At 43.0% G+C, this 19,193-nt stretch overlaps 1 protein-coding gene across 4 annotated transcripts in view; it reads right to left on the bottom strand.

The window, feature by feature from the left end:
• Positions 1-5,709: 5,709 nt before the first annotated feature.
• Positions 5,710-19,193, bottom strand: part of LOC143217659 (kin of IRRE-like protein 3) — a 363,559-nt gene continuing 350,075 nt past the window's right edge. For 3 of the 4 annotated variants that reach the window (XM_076442193.1, XM_076442195.1, XM_076442197.1), the window contains one exon: positions 5,710-9,586. In XM_076442193.1, the coding sequence (XP_076298308.1) occupies positions 9,479-9,586 (108 nt within the window). In that variant the 3' untranslated portion in view covers positions 5,710-9,478. Of the gene's footprint in view, positions 18,869-19,193 lie in introns of all 4 variants that reach the window. The other variant, XM_076442196.1, reaches the window with a different exon arrangement.

Genomic DNA, 19,193 nt, shown 5'->3' with positions numbered 1-19,193 from the left:
TATACATAACTGGCAGAGATATTACATATAAATAAATTCATTAATACGCTCCAATCTACAAAAGAACAAGAAAGCGAGCTAATAAAAACGTGGTAAGAATAGTTCTAATATCGGAAAAAGAAGTTATTATGAATAATAAGTAGTCTGACTGAAACATGGACTGAAGGTGGTCAATGATACCGCTGAACGGGGCGTTAAACTAATGGAGGATCATAATAAAATTTTATCTAGAAACAAAGAGGAGAAATAATATATGTATACTATACAAACTGTGATGGAAAGCAGTATCCTGACGCCACAAAGCAGAATTTGTCAAAGGATTTGTAAATATTTTTTAATATAGCGAGAAACACCTGATCAATCCCTACATGATTAATTGCATTTTTAAGAGGCATTGAAGACAGCTTATTAACTGAGAGTTATTAAATTTTTCATTTTCCTCAGAGTCAGTAAGTTCTTTATTTTTCTCGGAGTCATTAAGTTTTCCATTTTTCTTGGAGTTATTAAATTTTTCATTTTCTTCAGTGTCGTTAAGTTTTTTCATAGAGTCATTGAAGTTTCCATTTTTCTTGGAGTCATTCAATTTTTCATTTTCTTCAGAGTCATTAAGTTCTTTATTTTTCTCGGAGTCATTAAGTTTTTCATTTTTCTTGGAGTCATTGAAAAGTCCCTCTTTGTCGTTTACGCGCTGTCGTTAAAAAAGTTCTGGTATGTTGCTAGTCTAAAAATATGATCAATGCTATTTTTCAGTTTCTCTAAAAAATCTGCATTTGTCTAATTTTTGCGTGTTTTTCAGTTTGTGTAATTAACATTTTGAACCAAAAAATCGGGAAAAAATCTCAAATATCAATTTCAATTAAATGCAGTTATATGATTAAATTAATGCAAGTAAATAGGAAAAATTGACCGAAAATTGAATGGCGCAACGGCTGTTTTAATAATTCGAAGGACTACCTCGTCCGGCTAGAACCTTCATTCCAAATTGTAATATTCCAATATTTCAGTATCATTTTAAATATTTCAAGTACTATTTAAAACTATTAATGAGTTTTAACAACAAAATATTTTAAATGAAAAACTAAATTTTGACAAATAAAATACGATTATAGCAAGCTTGCTATAAATGTCGAAAACTCGAGTCTGGCCAGAGACATTATTTTCAGGAAACACTATTCTATGATGACGAACGGAAAAAAGGGAAGTGAAGCTCGAGGGCTTCGGTTGCCGCGGAGTGGAGTGAAACATTGTAACATGATACGGGTCGGGTCGGGTATATCGATGTAAAATAACACAATATTTTTTAAGAATTATTATTTTATATTAAAACGTTTGTAGCTTATTGCAACGTTGACCGATTTTGACGAAATTTTCAGAATATGTTTAATTGACACATATCTATAAAACGTATTTTTTAAATTTTCAATGTAGGCCCATATAAAGATGTTGTAAAATGCAACTTTTAGTAAGTAAGTAAATACGTATTTATTTATTTATTTCAGCCTCGTGGCCCAGAAATTGGACTTGGATTATAATTCTCGAAGCCATTCATCCCTCTATTTATCCATTCATCCGTTCCTCCACCCATCCATCCATATCGCATGCCACATCAAATACCTTATTGTCTATGTTGATCTATCCCAATCCCAATGTCTCCCCGCTAATCCCGCCTCTCTCTTGATTATCTCTTGTGATTAATTCTTTCCTTTTTTCTCTATACTCCTAACCCATTCTACAATTTCTCCCACTCTTTTCTCCTGTACTATCTTTTCTATACTTATGTTAATTTTTTCTACCCCTTCACAGTCTTCTGCCAGGTGTTTTAGTTTCCCCAAGTGTCTCTCATTTTTTCTACAATTCCGATCAGTTGCTATTTTTGAAAAAATTATTTTCACATCCTGTACTAAACTAATTGTTCTAGCTTCCCAAAAAGTTCAAATCGTATAGTACAATATTAAAGAAGTTATCATTTTTAGAGCGTCCGAAAATTTTTGCGAGTCACAGTATGTACATATATCGCACAGAACACAATTCTTCTTTCTATTAAATCGCATTTCTTAGGTCAAACAATTGCATTTTGTAATGTATAATAACATGTAATAATAATGTAAAATGTAATAACGTTAAAAATTACTTAATATACACCCGCGGTAAAATCAGTAAGTATAACTTTCGTCCTCACAGCAGAAACGTCGAAAAAATTTTGACAATGATGTCCCACAATAAAAAAAATCTGAAAAAACTTGACGACACTGCCTGCTGTAGTACTTTATCAAGGAACCAAACAGTAGAATAGCATGTTTTCATATTTTCTAGAAATCTGCATTTTTCCGATTTTTGGGGGTTTTTCATTGTTTACGACTACAGTTTGCAACCAAAAAATCTGAAAAAATTCTATAAAATGCGTCTTAGGATCCAAAATATGTAACATTTTTTTTAGAATTTTAGAACGTATTTGAGACCGGAAAATTGCGCTCGACTGTGCAACAGGCCTAACGGTTCTGGAGAACCGATTACACTGTCCAACACCAAATTTGTTTTCAATATACTGTTGGGTCCTTCTTATAGAGTTTTTTGCGCTGATTCCGAATCTGTCCTTAATTTTTCTCCTATACGCACAGTTTTTGAAAAACATGGCTTTGAAAAAAAACATATTTTTCAACTTTAAACAAATATTGTGGTTATTATAAAAGATATTGAATTGTTCTTTACAGCAAAAGATTCTGTAGACTTTCCCGAATACAGTGATATCCATATTAATACATTATGATTGTTTAAACATGTTTAAACAATGATTAAAGACGGAGAGACACTACTTTTGCACCAATTTTTGAGGATATTTTTCAATTTATCTCAAAAAATTAGGGTCCAGCGGAAAATCGAACTATACCACGCGATAGAGCAGACTTTTATCTTGAGAAACCACCCTTTCAAGTTTGTAACGTCGACGTTTTTTTCGAACCAGAAAACAAAATAACTAATATAGAATATTAGAATGTAATGGAGAAGCGTTTGAGCATCTTCTTCAATAAAGACATTTTTTGAAAATATCTCGAGATCTAATAATTTTTTGCCATGTGTACCCCAATCATTTTTTACGTAGAATGAACAGAAGAATCGATCTGTGTAAAAAACAATATGCATTTCTATATAAAGAAATGATGCAATTGTTAATTGCACATGCACTGCTGCATCCAAAAAAAGTTAAAGACCTACAGATGTAGTTTTCTTCGAACCATTTATCTTTCTCCTTTTGCATTTTTTTGTAAATGCAATAATAACCGAGTTATGACTTGTAACAATTGCGTGAATCACCCTGTATACTTAAAATTTAAAAAATACGTTTTATAGATTTGTGTCAATTAAACATATTCTGAAAATTTCAGGGTAACCCTAAAGTTATTCTTCTAAATTTTCGTAGAAAAAATTGGTTTTCAATTTGGTTTAATTAATAATAACTGTGCCTAAAAATATGAAAAAAATTGGAGACAGTATTGATGACAGTAAGTATTTCATCATTAAATTAATTTCCAAGATGGTGGCTTTTAAACTTCGATATAAAATCTGTGTTTCTTCGAAATCTTCCGGCTTTTCTATTTTTTAAAACTAGAGTTTGCAACAAAGGCTCGGGAAAAATTAAAATACTTCTATGAATATAATTTATATTATTAGAGATTTGTATATTAGTTACATATTTGATATAAAACAATATAAACTGTATGTCCTAATCCTGGCCAATGATGATGTACGATCTGATCCAGTCTAAAGATGATGTAGGATCTGATCCAGGCTAAAGATGATGTAGGATCTGTTCTAGGCTAAAGATGATGTAGGATCTGATCCAGGCTAAAGATGATGTAGGATCTGATCCAGGCTAAAGATGATGTAGGATCTGTTCTAGGCTAAAGATGATGTAGGATCTTGTCCATGCTAAAGATGATGTAGGATCTTGTCCATGCTAAAGATGATGTAGGAGCTGATCCAGGCTAAGTACTAGACTAGGGGGCAGCACTATATGGGCACGGCCAAAACCCGGGCGTGAGCACTCTCATATACTCTCTGAATCTAACATTAATTTAATTAATGACCGATTGCTGCTGCCACCTGCAGAGGAACAATTGAACTACGCCAGCGCCTGAGCTACTGCAACCCTTCGTGTACCGATGCACAACAGGTTACCTAGTATACGGGAAATGCTCTTTTTAGTTCTGGACTCGCCGCTAGGTGGATATAGTATTCTGTAATCCGCGAAATCGCTGTTTTCAAATTTGCATCAATTATAGACTCTACTCTTGTTACTCACGTCGACTGATCTCACTACATTATAATATAATGCAATCTTAAATAGTTTTAATATTTTATATCATACTATATATATATATAATATTTTATACAGGGTGAGTTCGATGAAACAGAACACCTAAATATCTAAGTTACTTTTCGTTGTACAAAAAAACTTCTTAGTGCAAGGTTACACTGTTTGAAGAGCCACATGTAACGATGTAAGGGAAAAAATTTTCGATGTCATTTTTTTATGAGATTTCAAGGCCATCGATATTTTTTTAAATGGAATGGAGGTATTTTTTAATACATCAATCGATGCAACTGGACATTCGTTCAGGAGATATTTCAATTTAAATAAGTCTAAAACACCATTACTGTCGTACTAAGACGTTAGCGTTTATTGACTAGTATAACGTGGACTTTTTTCTATGGACTCTTGGTATGAAGTTTACAATAAACTTCTTCTATGAACTTTTCTATGGATTTTTCTTATGGAGTTTTACAATAAACTTCTCCTATGAACTTTTCTATGGACTATTCTTATGAAGTTTACAATAAACTTCTTCTATGAACTTTTCTATGAACTTTCTATGGACTTTTCTTATGAACGTTTATTATAAACTTTTATTATGAACTTCTACTATGAACCTTTACTATGAACTTTTCTTTTGAACCTTTACTTTGAACTTTTGAACCTTGGTCCTTCTAAGAGTTCGCGATAAGTGTTCTTGTGTTACCAATGTGAACACACAAGTGCGAATCAGAGCGGTAATTGCCCCTGAGCCAGCGGTAATCTTGTACTAGACAACGTTCTAATGAAACATTGATAATATCAAGCAATTCTTCAATTTGGGATAGTACAAATGATATTTCCTTTAGAGAAATACAAAGCTGTTGGACACCTATTACGAAAGGAAATAAGTTTATACTTACCTGCACTTTCTGCAGTTGAGGTAGACAATTCTTATTTTCCATAAAGATCCGCAGTCTAGTTACGAGATATACAGGGTGTCCCAAAATTCGTGAACTTCCCGAAAGGGGGTGGTTCCTGAGACCATTTGAAGCGACATTTTCCTTTGCAAAAATGTTATCCGCTGCTTTGTTTAGGAATTATTAACGAAAAACACGGACCAATCAGAGCGCGACCTAGACACGAGTTGCCACAGTCGGCCCGGCACGCCAACTGTCTATTGGCCGACTGTGGCAACTCGCGTCTAGGTCGCGCTCTGATTGGTCCGTGTTTTTCGTTAATAATTCCTAAACAAAGCAGCGGATAACATTTTTGCAAAGGAAAATGTCGCTTCAAATGGTCTCAGGAACCACCCCCTTTCGGGAAGTTCACGAATTTTGGGACACCCTGTATTCAATCATCGTACAACGCAATGGCGGGGAATCGCTGGGAGTCAAGGATTAATTTGAACGAGACGATTTTTGCACAATTCCTTTATTGAAAGTCTTTCTCGATAATAATATCAGCGGCGCAGAAAAAGAGAGGAGTTTCAGAACGTTGCGTTGCGTTCGCGTTATCACGAATAAAACCAGTAGCTGCTGAAAATCACCGCTTTATTAACAACATTATCGTAAGCATTATAAATACGATTCATAATAGTTTTCTCATTTTGATTTGGTTCTGCGACCGGTGTTTGTCGTACAGATCTCTATTCTCGTCTGTTTTTTTTCTTTTTTTTTTTGAAAAGTCGTACGTGTACTGGCAGTATTATTTTGCGAGAGAACGACCATCACACTATCCAAAGAGAACTCTATCGGTTAAAGAATTTGGCGAGCGGGATCTTCGCGTCCCTGCGGTTTCTCGGGTTCCGCTGGTCCGAAAATTCGGGACGCGATTTTTTTCGGCGCGACAAAAACGAAAACAAAAGAATCGAGCTCGCTGACACAGCACGTGTCGAGAGAGAGAGATCTCGAATATTATCCGACGACGACGACGACGACGACGAGAATCACTCGTTAGTGACACGGATAGCAAAAGCGGAGAAAATGGTTTTCGGAAGGAGTCGCGTGAAAAGAGACGAAAGACGAACACTGATAATATCATCGGCTGGAACCTTGGAATCGTAAGAGTGAGGACCTACAGCGAGATAAGATTCCTTTCGAAGCCAGCTGAACACATTAACATTTAATTGAAAGCGATCGGTGCGATCTAAGTCGGTCATCTTTGGCAGTGGTTTGCTCCCGTCGTGGGCATCCAGTTCAAAACGACACTGTAGGTCTCGTTGCTATCGACCACGGCGGCTCTATAATGGGTTTCTCAATATCCTCGTTGCCACCATAATGTGTCCGATAAAGAACTCTTCTTTCTTTAAAGTCCAGACTTTATGGCAGAATATGCTCGATCAAACAAACTTGGTGCCTGTCGTTAGACCAGTGTCGCCAGATGAGGGGAATCACGGTGAGATGATGTTCCCCCTCTCTGATGACCAGACTAGTCCACGGCACGGGAACTGACGGGCACCGTGGTCTACGGCAGACCTGGGTGACGAGGGGCCGAAAAACACGTGGTGCTGCTTTTCCCCTTTGCCGGCTCGGCAAGGCAGTCTCCACCAGGGTTGCCATATTTTGCGGGAACAGGGAATCAGTCCCCTTACCGCTGCGCCCCTCGCCCAGCTGCGCGGCGGAGCCCGTCTTTGCACTCTTCCCACTAATGGTGACGCGTACCACGTGGAGCAAGCTAAGTTAGCGGTACGCGTCAGTGTTAGTGGGAAGAGTGGGGCGGACTCAGCAGACAAGCTGAGCAAGGGGCGGAAGGGTAAGGGGCCTGGCGAGACTAGAATATGGTATCCCTGGTCCCCGCCACGTCCACTCCGACTGTCTCTTCAGCACGAGCCCCACGATACTGCACCGGCAGGTTACTCATCACTACTACGTAAACATGTACACCAGTGTGGCCAGATTGAGGTTGAAACGAACCTCATTCACTCTGCAGACTCTCCCCCCCCACCTTTATTCCCTTCCACTATCCTATTCCACCGTTCAGTCCCTATCGCGCACGCGCAACGTGTCACATATTACTCTGGTCATCAGAGAGGGGGTACTTGTATTCCCCCCGATTCCTTTTCGATTACCCCTGTCCGGACACACTGATTCTCGTCGCGTAGTCGCGCAACGTGTCACATATTGCTCTGGTTATCAGAGAGGGGGTACTTGTATTCCCCTCGATTCCTTTTCGATTACCCCTGTCTGGTAACACTGATGTCCCGCACATAAGACCCTTGCTGAAGGAAGAGTCGTAGTGGACGTGGTGGGGACTGCCATGCCGAGCCAGCGAAGGGGAAAAGCAGCACCGTGTGTTTTTCGGCCCATCGTCGCAGTGAAGCCAGAGTGAGCGCCGAACGGCGCTCATGTACTCTCCTCCTTACCCCTTCCACTATTCCATTCCAGCACCGTGCGCAGGCGCACACTCCACGGTCCCCATCGCGCACGTGCAACGTGTACTTGCACTTGTACGTGTACGTGTACTGTAGCATTCGCCGCAGTCATTCCCCGCCATCAGAGACGGGGGTACATCATTTCACCGTGACTCCCCACATTTGGCAACACTGCATCGTCGCCCAGGTCTGTCTACGTTCTTAGTGCCGGGCGTTGGAGTGTGCACATGGTTCTAGAATGGGATAGTGAAAGGGGAAAAGCAGAAGAGAAAATGAGGCCGGTTTCTACCTCATCTAAGCGACACTGCTTAGAACTGTTCGCATATTGGACAGGAGAAAGAAAGTTTCAAGAGTTTAACCACCCCCGTATGTTAGAAATATTTCATTGCCAAGGAACAGTAGAAAGAAGAGACCTGCGGATTTGCCAACGACGATAACTACCTCGAGTCTAGATCATAGTTTCCCACTGTGTTAGAAGATCTAGGCAGTGATAAGATTTCAGCTTTTAGTTGCTTTATCCTCGTTGTCTTCAATCCAACTTTTCAAGATCTAAAAATGACGCGCTTGGAACTTTTAACGATCGAGATAATTCGCCCAACGCCGAGAGCAGACAGGAAACTACGATCCAGATCCTTGATCTGAACTCTCAGGCTCCAGAATGTTACGCTTACTTTCAAATCGAGTTCCCTAGTTAAACAATGTACATTTCCGTTGAAGGACCGATTCCAAAATTTCCGGCCGATGGATAAAGTCTGAACGGTGTAGAATAGAGAGAGGAGGACACGCGAGCAAGGAGAGTGGGGTGTCCATTCTCGCGGTGGGGACTCCTTCCAGAAACCATCTACTCTGCTCCGTACAGAGTCGCCTGATTAAGATTTGTCTGCCCACTCCAGTGTCGCCAGAGAATCGATTTCCCCTTCTACTATCCCATTCCAGCACCATAAGCATACTCCAACATCCCCCAGTAAAACCGTAGACTGGTCACGTGACGTGCCGCATGCGCAACGTGTCTCCCATTCGCCCCACTCAATCCCCGTTGCGCACGCGCAACGTGTCACATATTACTCCGGTCATCAGAGAGGGGGTAAATTATATTCCCCTCGATTTTCCCGATCTGGCGACACTGGCCCACTCTACCGTTCCCCTCCTACGACGCTAACTCCCCTCACGCTTCCGCCACGGCCCCGTCACGTGACGCGTCTCGTCTCTGTCGTGCATGTGCCAGAATGTCACGTGACTAATATGGTAACGACAGAGAGAGGGTAACCTTTTCCCCTGAGTTCCAGCTAATTCCCCTGATCTGGCGACTCTGCTCTGCTCTGCCAGAAAAATGCACAAATTTACGAACGAAAAACCGTGGAACAGGGGAGAGCGATTTACCGGCGCGTTTGGCGGTCTTCTTATTTTGATTGCTTGCTACGTTTCAGTCTCGATTTCCCACCAGTGGCGCACCTGGAGGGGGGGGGGGGGGGCGAGTTGAACCCAGCCCTAGGTTTTGAGTGATAACCTTTTTTTTTTAGTCAACATATCTGTCAAGGGCTAATAGCCCCGCGATTTTAACTTTGGAAGGTAAACATTTTTTCTTGGGTGGACTTGGCCCCCTGGCCGCCCCCCTGGGTGTGCCACTGCTCCTCACCGATCATTTCTGATCGCCACACTCGATCATCATTCTCTCCTCTCTTTCTCACTATCTCTCTCTCTCTCTCTCTCTCCCTTCCCGCTGCGATCCTCCTCCCTCGCTTCTCTCCCCTAGGGCGCGACGTGTGCGTGTACTGCGTGTGTATATCGATAGAAAATAGTCAATAGCAAAATCTTCAGTTGTTCGAGCTCGGCTTGAACGTCGTGTACTGTGGCGGCTTCTCGATCTTGCAGTGGGGCTTCAGTGTCGCTAAACGATCTGGTTTGAGAAACAGCTGCTCCCCCTGCACAATTTTTCATCTTGAGGATCTTAAGGGGACACTACCACCAGTACAATTCGATGATTCGTGGGCGGGGGGGATGATTCGCGAACGTTGCGCTTGCACCGGGGAACATAACTGAACATAACCGGTTGTTCGAACGATCTCTAGGGTTCTACGGTGATGTCTCTGGCCGGAGCGAAATCGATTGCTCGACGATCCACGAACATTTCCACGGACAACTTCCGGAAAGTTTCGGACAAAAAGACTGCGGGACGTGTCCTACGAGCTAGTAAATATACAAAAATACACATGCTATACAGTCAGTTTTCACAATCAAGTAATAAGAATTTTTTAACATTCTGCCGGGTGCTCAAGGTACCTCATTTTCAGGGCCGGCCATCTGGGGGGGGGGGGGGGGTGCAGCGGATGCTATGCACCGGGGCCCCGCGATTGAGAGGGCCCCAACACGATCAAGAACTAAAATAATCTAATTTTTCTGAAGTAATTAATGTATTAGCAAAAACAAAATCACTCATTAAATAAACATGCATTAGTAATATACAGGGTGAGTCCGAAGAAACAGAACACCTAAATATCTACGTTACTTTTCGTTGTACAAAAAAACTTCTTACGGTAAAGTTACACTGTTTGAAGGGCCACATGTAACGGTGGTAATGTAATTCAAACAGTGTAACTGTGTCCTAAGAAGGTTTTTTTGTATAACGAAAAGTAACGGAGATATTTAGGTGTTCTGTTTCTTCGGACTCACCCTGTATGTTCGTGTTTGTAAATGTTTTTTCACTTTACAAAAAATTGGGGGCCTCAAATGGTTTCTTGCACCCAGGTCCCTTTATAGAGAAGGCCGTTCCTGCTCATATAACGAGAATCTTACTTTACTGAGGCTGAAATCGCCGAGCATGCGCGTAAAATGTTTGCACCACATCGCAGCACAGATCACGCTTCGTGGTCCACCCTTTCGAATTGTATAACGGAAATTTTTCAAACTGTGATTGCAAATGAATAATAAATTCACGACAAATGAATTTGCACACCTAATATAATTGTTACGAAGACACAATTGTTGTTGGTCACATCGTAAAATTGATATATTGAACCAGAAAGAATTCGGTTCCTATTTACGTTTAATCGATGTCAATTTGTGGGTTCGAGATCGATCAATCGAGTTTGTTCCAGCCACAGGAAACACGTGCTACATATCTGTGCAGTGTCATATGGTGTTATATACGTGAAATGAAAAGGTAAGCGGATTTCACTCGTTGGACACTAATCAACTCTTCATTCTCTAATGGTAGCTAGTCGACGATGCATTAAGGGGAGCTCAAACCATGCAGTTTACAGTGTATTTACAGTGTACAGTATGGAGTGGAGAGAGTACTTTCTTCGTCGGAGTTAATCGAGATTGGAAATGTTCACGCTGCTTGGGCTGTATGAAACGGAACGCATTCTGTACTGGCGACAGACGACGACGCGCTGAATGTGTGTGTTCCAACTGGGAACGTGATTTACGTGAATGTTATTACCAGCAGAGAATCATGAAGTTGCAAACAAAATTGAACGTACGCAATTATTACTAAATCAGTGCTCACTGTACTGTCATTTTATTACAAGACAAGCTTGTTTCTAAGATAAATGAGTCCATTTGAATTTTCAAACTGGCTGTTAGAAAAATTGGTATCAGTACCAGCCATATCATCTTCATAATTTTGTTCTCGTACTAAACAAAATTTAACAGTACAGAACTATTACTAAATCACCCAACTAGCACAGGGATATCCTGTGTATGTCCTGAGAACGTCCGTTTCGGACATTCGGGACATTTGGAGAACGTCCAGGGAATGGACATTCCTAGAACGTCCAAAATTCAAGTCCTACGGACATTCGTAAAACCTAAGAAATGCCTAAGACACGGACATTCTTAGAACGTCAAAAATTCACGTCCTAAGGGGGTAGTACACCCTCGGATTGTAACTAGAAAATAACTAGAATCTTACTAAATTTTGGGTCGAAACATGGGTTTGCGCGCTTCGGTTGTTTGACCTTATTTGAGCAGATTTTGGGCTGGGTGAGGGCTCATTCTAAAGAGGAAGGTTCATCACACTGCGCTCTGGTCATGATTTTAACGAGATTATGTTTATATCTAATAATATGATGACCCAAAGTAGTTTCTGTCTCTAAAAGACTTTTTTGACCTATATGATGACCAGAGCGTAGTGTGATGAACCTGCCTCTTTAGAATGAGCACTCACCCAGCCCAAAATCTGCTCAAATAAGGTCAAACAACCGAAGCGCGCAAACCCATGTTTCTACATGGTTTCGACCCAAAATCTAGTAAGATTCTAGTCCCTTTCTAGTTACAATCCCAGGGTATACTACCGCCCTAAGGACATTCGTAAAACCTAAAAAACGGACATTCCTAGAACGTCCAAAATTTAAGTCCTAGGGACATTCTCCGAATGTACAGAATGGACGTAGGAAGTTTGGACGTAAACTGGACCTAAAACGTACGTTCTATGGACGTACGGTGCTACTTGGGATAGTGGTCGCTGTACTGTCATTTTGTTACAAGACGAACTTGTTTCTAAGATCAATGAGTCCATTCGAATTTTCAAACTGGCTGTTAGAAAAATTAGTTTCATTACCACCTTATAATTTTGTTCTCGCACTAAACAAAATAGAACCGTACGTAATTTCACAAAAATTACTAATAGTCATTGTGCAGTAATTTCGTCATAAAGTAGCCAGTGTGTTCCCCTAAAATCAATGGATCCCTTTGAGCGATCAAAGTGGCTGTTGGCAAAATTTCGTTGAACTCGTTTTGCATTTCCCTTTGAAATGCAGGACTTAATTTATTGCTCTCTGCGGACAACGTTATTGACGTAAATCAAGATGGCGATAGGGGGTGACCCAAACCCTCTGGAGCGCAGAGTAAATGCACCCGCGCACGTTAACGAAATCGGTACGTTGCAGAACGTTGGAAGCATCACGGATGCACATTTGCACCGTCTGATTTCGATCGACGGTGAATTCCATCCACGGGGAGCAGAGAGTCTCCGAGACTGTACGCTTCGGTCGGAGATCGGAAAGCTGATCCCGAGGGATGCTGGGAGCTTCGCATCGTGTAATATTAGAAAAACAGGACTCCTTTACGTTTCGCGTTACATTTCATTTCGAGGACGAGGAATCCTGCTCCGTTTCAACGCGAGCCGAAGCCTTGTGTTCGGTTGCCGGAGGTTTCCTTGCGAACCCAAGCAAGCGGCGCAAATCGGCGGATGTTGAACTGAACGGATGTTCAGACACACGAGTGTCGGTGCGAGGATATCGCGCACAGCGTCGCCCGAGGCCGCGATCGTTCGATTACAGCGATGGAGGATTTAACCGAGGTCGACGCGGCAAATTAATCGTTACAATGGAAACGCGCCGTGTCCGCGATCGGAACAACCCCTTCACAGCCCATTAAAATCACCGGAAACGGTCCAGAGGTCATCCATCATTTTTACAAGCTGATTTACTCGGCGCTGGCCCGTGAATTCTGTGCGCAGTTCATGAAACTCAATAGATTCAAGTCACACGACAATGTAAAGCGATTTTTATTGGATTCCGGAGCTTCTGGATTTATGACAGAAATGCACGGGTGAAATTTAGAGAAGCAGAAATGTTAAATGAATTTAGAAATTATTATAGAAAGAACGAAATAGGTTCCTACCCAGTCAGCACAGCCTGGCACAGCCTACCACCTGACCCAGCCTGCAGAGCCCCTGAGGCCCAAGCAACTCTCGATTTTGGACGGGCCCCTGTGCGCACCAATGTGCCGCATATCACATGCAGAAACTCGAGCCCAGGTCCTGCAGGCCGGGCCGGGATTCAGCCTGTTTTTGTTTTTTACATCGGGGCCTGATTGGCCACATTAATGCGACCGTGCTGCCCTCTCAAAAACAGGCTGAATCCCGGCCCGGCCTGCAGGCCCTGGGCTCAGGGCCATCCTAACCACAGGGCTAAATGGGCTAAGCCCCCGGGCGCAAGCCTTTTGGGGGCGGCAATTTTTATTGGTCTTATATTTTTTTGTTATTAGTTTAGTAATTAGATAAACTTCTAGCAGAGACACAAAAGAAAAAGTGTGCCTATGATGACATTTACTGAAAATTTGGGTTTCTGGTCAATTTAAAAAATTTAGATGAAGACACAATTAGAAAGAATGCTGCAAAGTTGTGGGAAACGTATATGGACGATCTGGAACAGGGCCGTCCTAACCACAGGGCTAAATGGGCTAAGCCCCCGGGCGCAAGCCTTTTGGGGGCGGCAATTTTTATCGGTGTTATATTTTTTTGTTATCAGTTTAGTAATTAGATAAACTTCTAGCAGAAGTACAAAAGCGAAAGTGTGCGTATGATGACATTTACACAAAATTCGGGTTTCTGGTCAATTTAAAAAATTTAGATGAAGACACAATTAGAAAGAATGCTGCAACGTTGTGGGAAACTGTGCGGCACAATGGTGCGCACAAGCGTTGTGTTTGCCCGTAATCTGCAGGTCAGGGACTCTGTAGGCTGGGTCAGGTGGTAGGCTGTGCTGACTGGGTGGGTACTCTTAATGATGCAGAACACTTTCATTTTACCTAAAATAGAGAATGCTTCTCTTTTCTCCGAAGAAATGCCTCAGACTGCTTCACTGGGGCATTCCGCTGTTTGTAATTACTGGACTGCGGATGTGTATAATTCTAGAGTTCATTCCAAGGCAGAATTTTCCTTCCCGCATTAATTATTTCAATAGGTTGAAAGCGATATAAAAAGGAACGCGGAGAGACCGCGTGTCTCGTCTTCTCTTTAAGATGTTCGCGCGCAATAAATGCATAAGGATCCGTGGTCCAGTAATTACGTCTTTCAGAGACGTCTCGCGTTAACACACGTTACAATGCCGCCATTGCTGAAAGAACGCGTGTTTCTGCGTACGAGTTAACCGTTTGGTTTACATGAACCTAACGATATGTACACTCCGCGGGTCTGTGAACATGAGCTTCTTTCGTTCAGATAAATTAAGGACCGTGCTCCTCGTTTTCAGTTTTCAGAACCAGTCTAACATGGAAACTAGATCAGTCGCGGGCTGTTTTGCGGTTTTTCAAAATCCCCTCAATGGTTGAATGCGATTGAAAACGTTAAATCGGTGATCTACTTTCATTGTGTATGCATTCTGTTAATAAACGAATGCACTGATTCCCATTTCGGTCTTTACTCAACTATCAAAACATGTGCCACTGAAAATGTTACTTTTCTATTAAATTAAGTTTCTATTTTGTTAAATGATTTTAGTCAAAATCGAGGGAAACGAAAGTAAAATACAAATACTATTAATTCTGTCAATGCGCACGTCTCTGCGCAGGAAAATGAGCCCATAAAAGGTAGGGGGGTTCCCCTAACGCCGCGCCGGACGGCACCTAATCTGTACCGGACAGGAGGTCGAAGGAATAGGGTGTGGAATATTTGGGCGGTGGGGTTTTAGTGGGTATGGCTAGGGATTAAGTCCCGTTCCCCCAACTTACATCTTAGGGGAGGCTGAGCCCCATATTACCCCCAACTTTTATCTGAGGGGGATAATAGCATTTCCCCACAGTCCTTAAACTAAAAGAAAGAAGGATTGCAAGGGTGCGGGATGTGCCTTCTCATTCCTCGATACTGCAGAGACCTCTCCTATCAACATACCAACGATTAGGGAGTTCCTTAAGGGAGTGGACTCCTTTTTCCAGGATTGCAAAGGTCCTAATTGATAAGAACATGCGTGGTTTTGCCGGGGGAGAAGAAGAGTGGTACTGGTGTGATGCGGATAGTAAATCCCTGTACCAGGGTTACCATACTCTGCTCTTGCCAGGCACCTTACCCTTCCGCTTCTCGCCCAGCTTGTCTGCTGAGTGCGCCCCACTCTTCCCACAAACACTGACGCGTACCACGTGGAGCAAGCTAAGTTAGCGGAACGCGTCAGTGTCCGTGGGAAGAGTAGGGCGGACTCAGCAGACAAGCTGGGCGAGGGGCGGAAGGGTAAAGGGCCTGGCGAGAGTAGAATATGGCAACCCTGCCCTGTACACCTCTATCCCCGGTCAGGAGGTCGAAGGAATAGGGTATGGAACCCTTGGGCGGTGGGGTTTTAGTGGGTATGCCTAGGGATTAAGTCCCGTTCCTCCAACTTACATCTTAGGGCGAGGCTGAGCCCCACACTACCCCCCAACTTTTATCTAAGGGGGGTGTGCGTAAAAGCATTTCCCCACAGTCCTTAAACAAAAAGAAAAAAGGATTGCAAGGGTCCGGGATGTGCCTTCTCATTCCTCCATAATGCAAAGATAGGGTTTCTCAGTAGTGAAAAGATCAATCTAGGCCGCGATCGCCCTCAAGAGTCCTATTTTTTCGTATACGAGGCGTAATTTGCATTATTCGGAAACATACAACTGCGTATGTAGCTATTTTCATAAAGCTGCAACAGCTACATGCTGCCGAATAATGCAAATTACGCCTCCTGAACGTAAAAATAGGACTTTCGAGGGTGATCGCGGCCTTGATTGATTTGTTATCTAGCGCTTTTAACTACTGAAAAGCCCCATCTCTGCATTAATGAGAAATGAAAAGGCGCATCCCGCACCCTTGCAATCCTGGAAACGAGTCTACCCCCTTAACGCCGGACGGCACCTGACCTGTACCGGACATTTTAGACGTTTTAGAAAATATTTCTTTTTGCATAAATACGTTGTAATTGTTACGAGCCAGGGTCGCGAGCAGCACGAGTGGCCGGCGAAGGGTTGTTACCCTAGGAATGTGATATAAATTTGTTAGTTAAGGTACGCGGACGGACCCAAAGCGAAATTGGGGAGCCGCTGGGATTATAGACAGCGAGGACGAACCTGACGCGAAGTCAGGGAGCCTCTAGGAATGGAGTCAAACACAGACGAACCCGATGCGAAACCGGGGAGCTGCTAGGAGGTTGTATAACTACGCGGACGAACCCAATGCGAAATTGGGGAACCGCTGGGAGGTTAGATAAGAGCACAGACGCACCTGATGCGAAATCACGGAGCTGTTAGGATATGGACGAACCCAATGCGAAGTTGGGGAGCCACTAGGTTGGATAAATCTCTGTTTGGACAATTGGGTCTGTTTCTATCTCTTGCAATCGATGCAAAACGTAAATCGGTCCCTAAAACTAGGGACCGTGCTGCTCTCTTAAAATGGACCGAGCGGCCAGGTTTGTGCCGAGGGCGGCTTGTACCGGGCTGGTGCCTCGGCCACATTGCCGGCAAAATACGAGCCCACGCGAACCCTAGCATTTTTGCTTATTGGGTAGCCCCGGTGCCACTTGATGATCTCTCAAAATCACATACCAAAGTTTGACGTTTATTTCAGTTATCTACTATTATAATGTTGATTATTTTGATCCTTTATATTTGGATTTCTAACAAGAAAAACCTTAAGCGTCCGGCGCTAGGGGGTCTCCCCTTCTGATTGATTGTTTTACGTCGCTTCGTCTACTGCTATGGTTATTAAGCGACGGGACGTACAGTTTAAGGTGGGTTCCGAACCACCTTGGGCACCACAGCTTTAAATGGCACATGGAATATTTCCAGAGGTGCCGGGGTCAACGGGGGCTCCCCTTACCATTGAAAATAGTGAAAGAAAAAGTGAATAAAGCTGCGAATAACCTAACTTAACCTGACCTAACCTAACCTAACCACGTTCGACAGTATAAAACGGCGGACCAGTTGTTTCGATGGGAAAGTTTTCGCTAGGCACAGCTGTTCCGTCCCGGAACTGTGAAGGAGTTAATGGGGAACGCGGCGATAGGAGAAAAGAGACTGCGTAGGGCCCGACGTAACGTTATTACGCGTACGTAAACGTAATTTGAGCATGCACGCGACGCCGGATCGTGCGCGGTCGTAAAACGAATTCGCGACGATATCGTGGCGGGCACCGGAATCGCTGTCGTTAAACGCAACCAACGGAAATACCCTTGAGCGATTAAATCGTTTACGGTCCGCTAACGAGCGTGCACGTTATGCCTTCCTCCCTCACACTCTCTCCCTCTCCTTCTCTTTGTGTTTGTTTCGTACACACACACACACACGCAAGCTGTCTTTCTCTCTCTCTCTCTCTCTCTCTCTCTCTCTCTCTCTCTCATGGTGTATCGATTTAAATAAACAGATGCGCGTATACCTTTAGCGAGCCGAGTTCGAACGGACACGCGTTTACAGCTCGCCGGACGTTTGCGCTTGATGGCACATCCGCCATCTTGGCTCATCCCCGTTAATCAGGGATTGATACAGTTTTCCCTCATTAGCGTCGCATCGAACGACGACACAAGTAATGGACACTATTTTCTTTCGGAAATTCCGGAAAATCTCCCGTTGACCAGGGGCGAAGATTAAACCGCGAAGCTATGGAGGGAATACTGTAGGTTCCTCTTCTTCGCTTTTGAATGTCTAATCGCCAGCGAAAAAGGGGAAGCGATGCTTCTGTTTGTTAAGTGAACCCCTTGCCTTGCAATCAAGTTGAACACGACATACAAGATTTTCTCTGTAAGGTCGCGAGAGTTTGACAACAAGGAGACGCTCGGGAGCAGTGGAAGCTGCCCATTCTTGTCTCGCGATTGAAACCACTGAGACGTTATGGAAATAACGCTCCACATGAATGTCTGCCGATCCCTGGAGTAGATCTAGACCAGGCCTGTCCAACCCAAATGGTTTCACGGGCCACTTCGATGACGCATAACGTTACAGGGCCGCACAAAAATGTAATCAATAAATTTTCGTTTATTTATTATATCTTTTGTATACATACAACGGGAACAAAAGTTTCAATAGAAACAAAAAATCGTCCGGCGGGCCGCACAATTTAACGTGGAGGGCCACATGCGGCTCGCGGGCCGCGTGTTGGCCAGACCTGATCTAGACTCGCCTCTGAAATGTTGTTGCGTTTGACAGCGACTGTTACACGAAGGCAAGGGGTTGTTGCGGAGATTTAGGCAGCGGGATTTCTTCGACAACGATTTATTTCTAATAACGATTATCGTCACAACCGTAAACTCTGAAAGCCTGTCCCGTTTACATGGATCGACCTCGTTCGGCCCGAGGATGTGCTTCGCGGCACAAACACGCTTAATTCAGTCTTGAATTTTGAAAGAGGAGGGACACGTGCGCGGGCGGGTAACCGGGAACGGCCCTCTTCCGATGCAAAAGCGGCACTAAAGCTGCAGATTGGCCGGAACGAAATTTCGGAACGCAGCCGCTTCTTGTCGATGCGATCGCTTCTTCTATGGCACAGAACAACGAGAACGGCGTCGTGCATACATTGGACCCGGTTCGTGTTTAATACAGGGTGAGTCCGAAGAAAGAGAACACCTAAATATCTCCGTTACTTTCCGTTGTACAAAAAAACTTCTTAGGACAAAGTTACACTATTTGAAGGGTCACATGTAACGCTGTATGGGATAAAATTTTCAAGGTCATTTTTTTACAAGATTTCATATTGATATTTTTTTAAATGGAATGAGGTATTTTTTAATACATCAACCGATGCAGCTGGACATTCGTTATAAAAAAGTACTAACCCGTGTATGTCGAAAAGTTAGTAGTTCA

Source organism: Lasioglossum baleicum, chromosome 17 (assembly GCF_051020765.1).
Source record: "Lasioglossum baleicum chromosome 17, iyLasBale1, whole genome shotgun sequence".
Lineage (NCBI taxonomy): Eukaryota > Metazoa > Arthropoda > Insecta > Hymenoptera > Halictidae > Lasioglossum > Lasioglossum baleicum.
The sequence above is the reverse complement of the archived record's forward strand: the minus strand, read 5'-3'. Positions and strand labels throughout refer to the sequence as shown.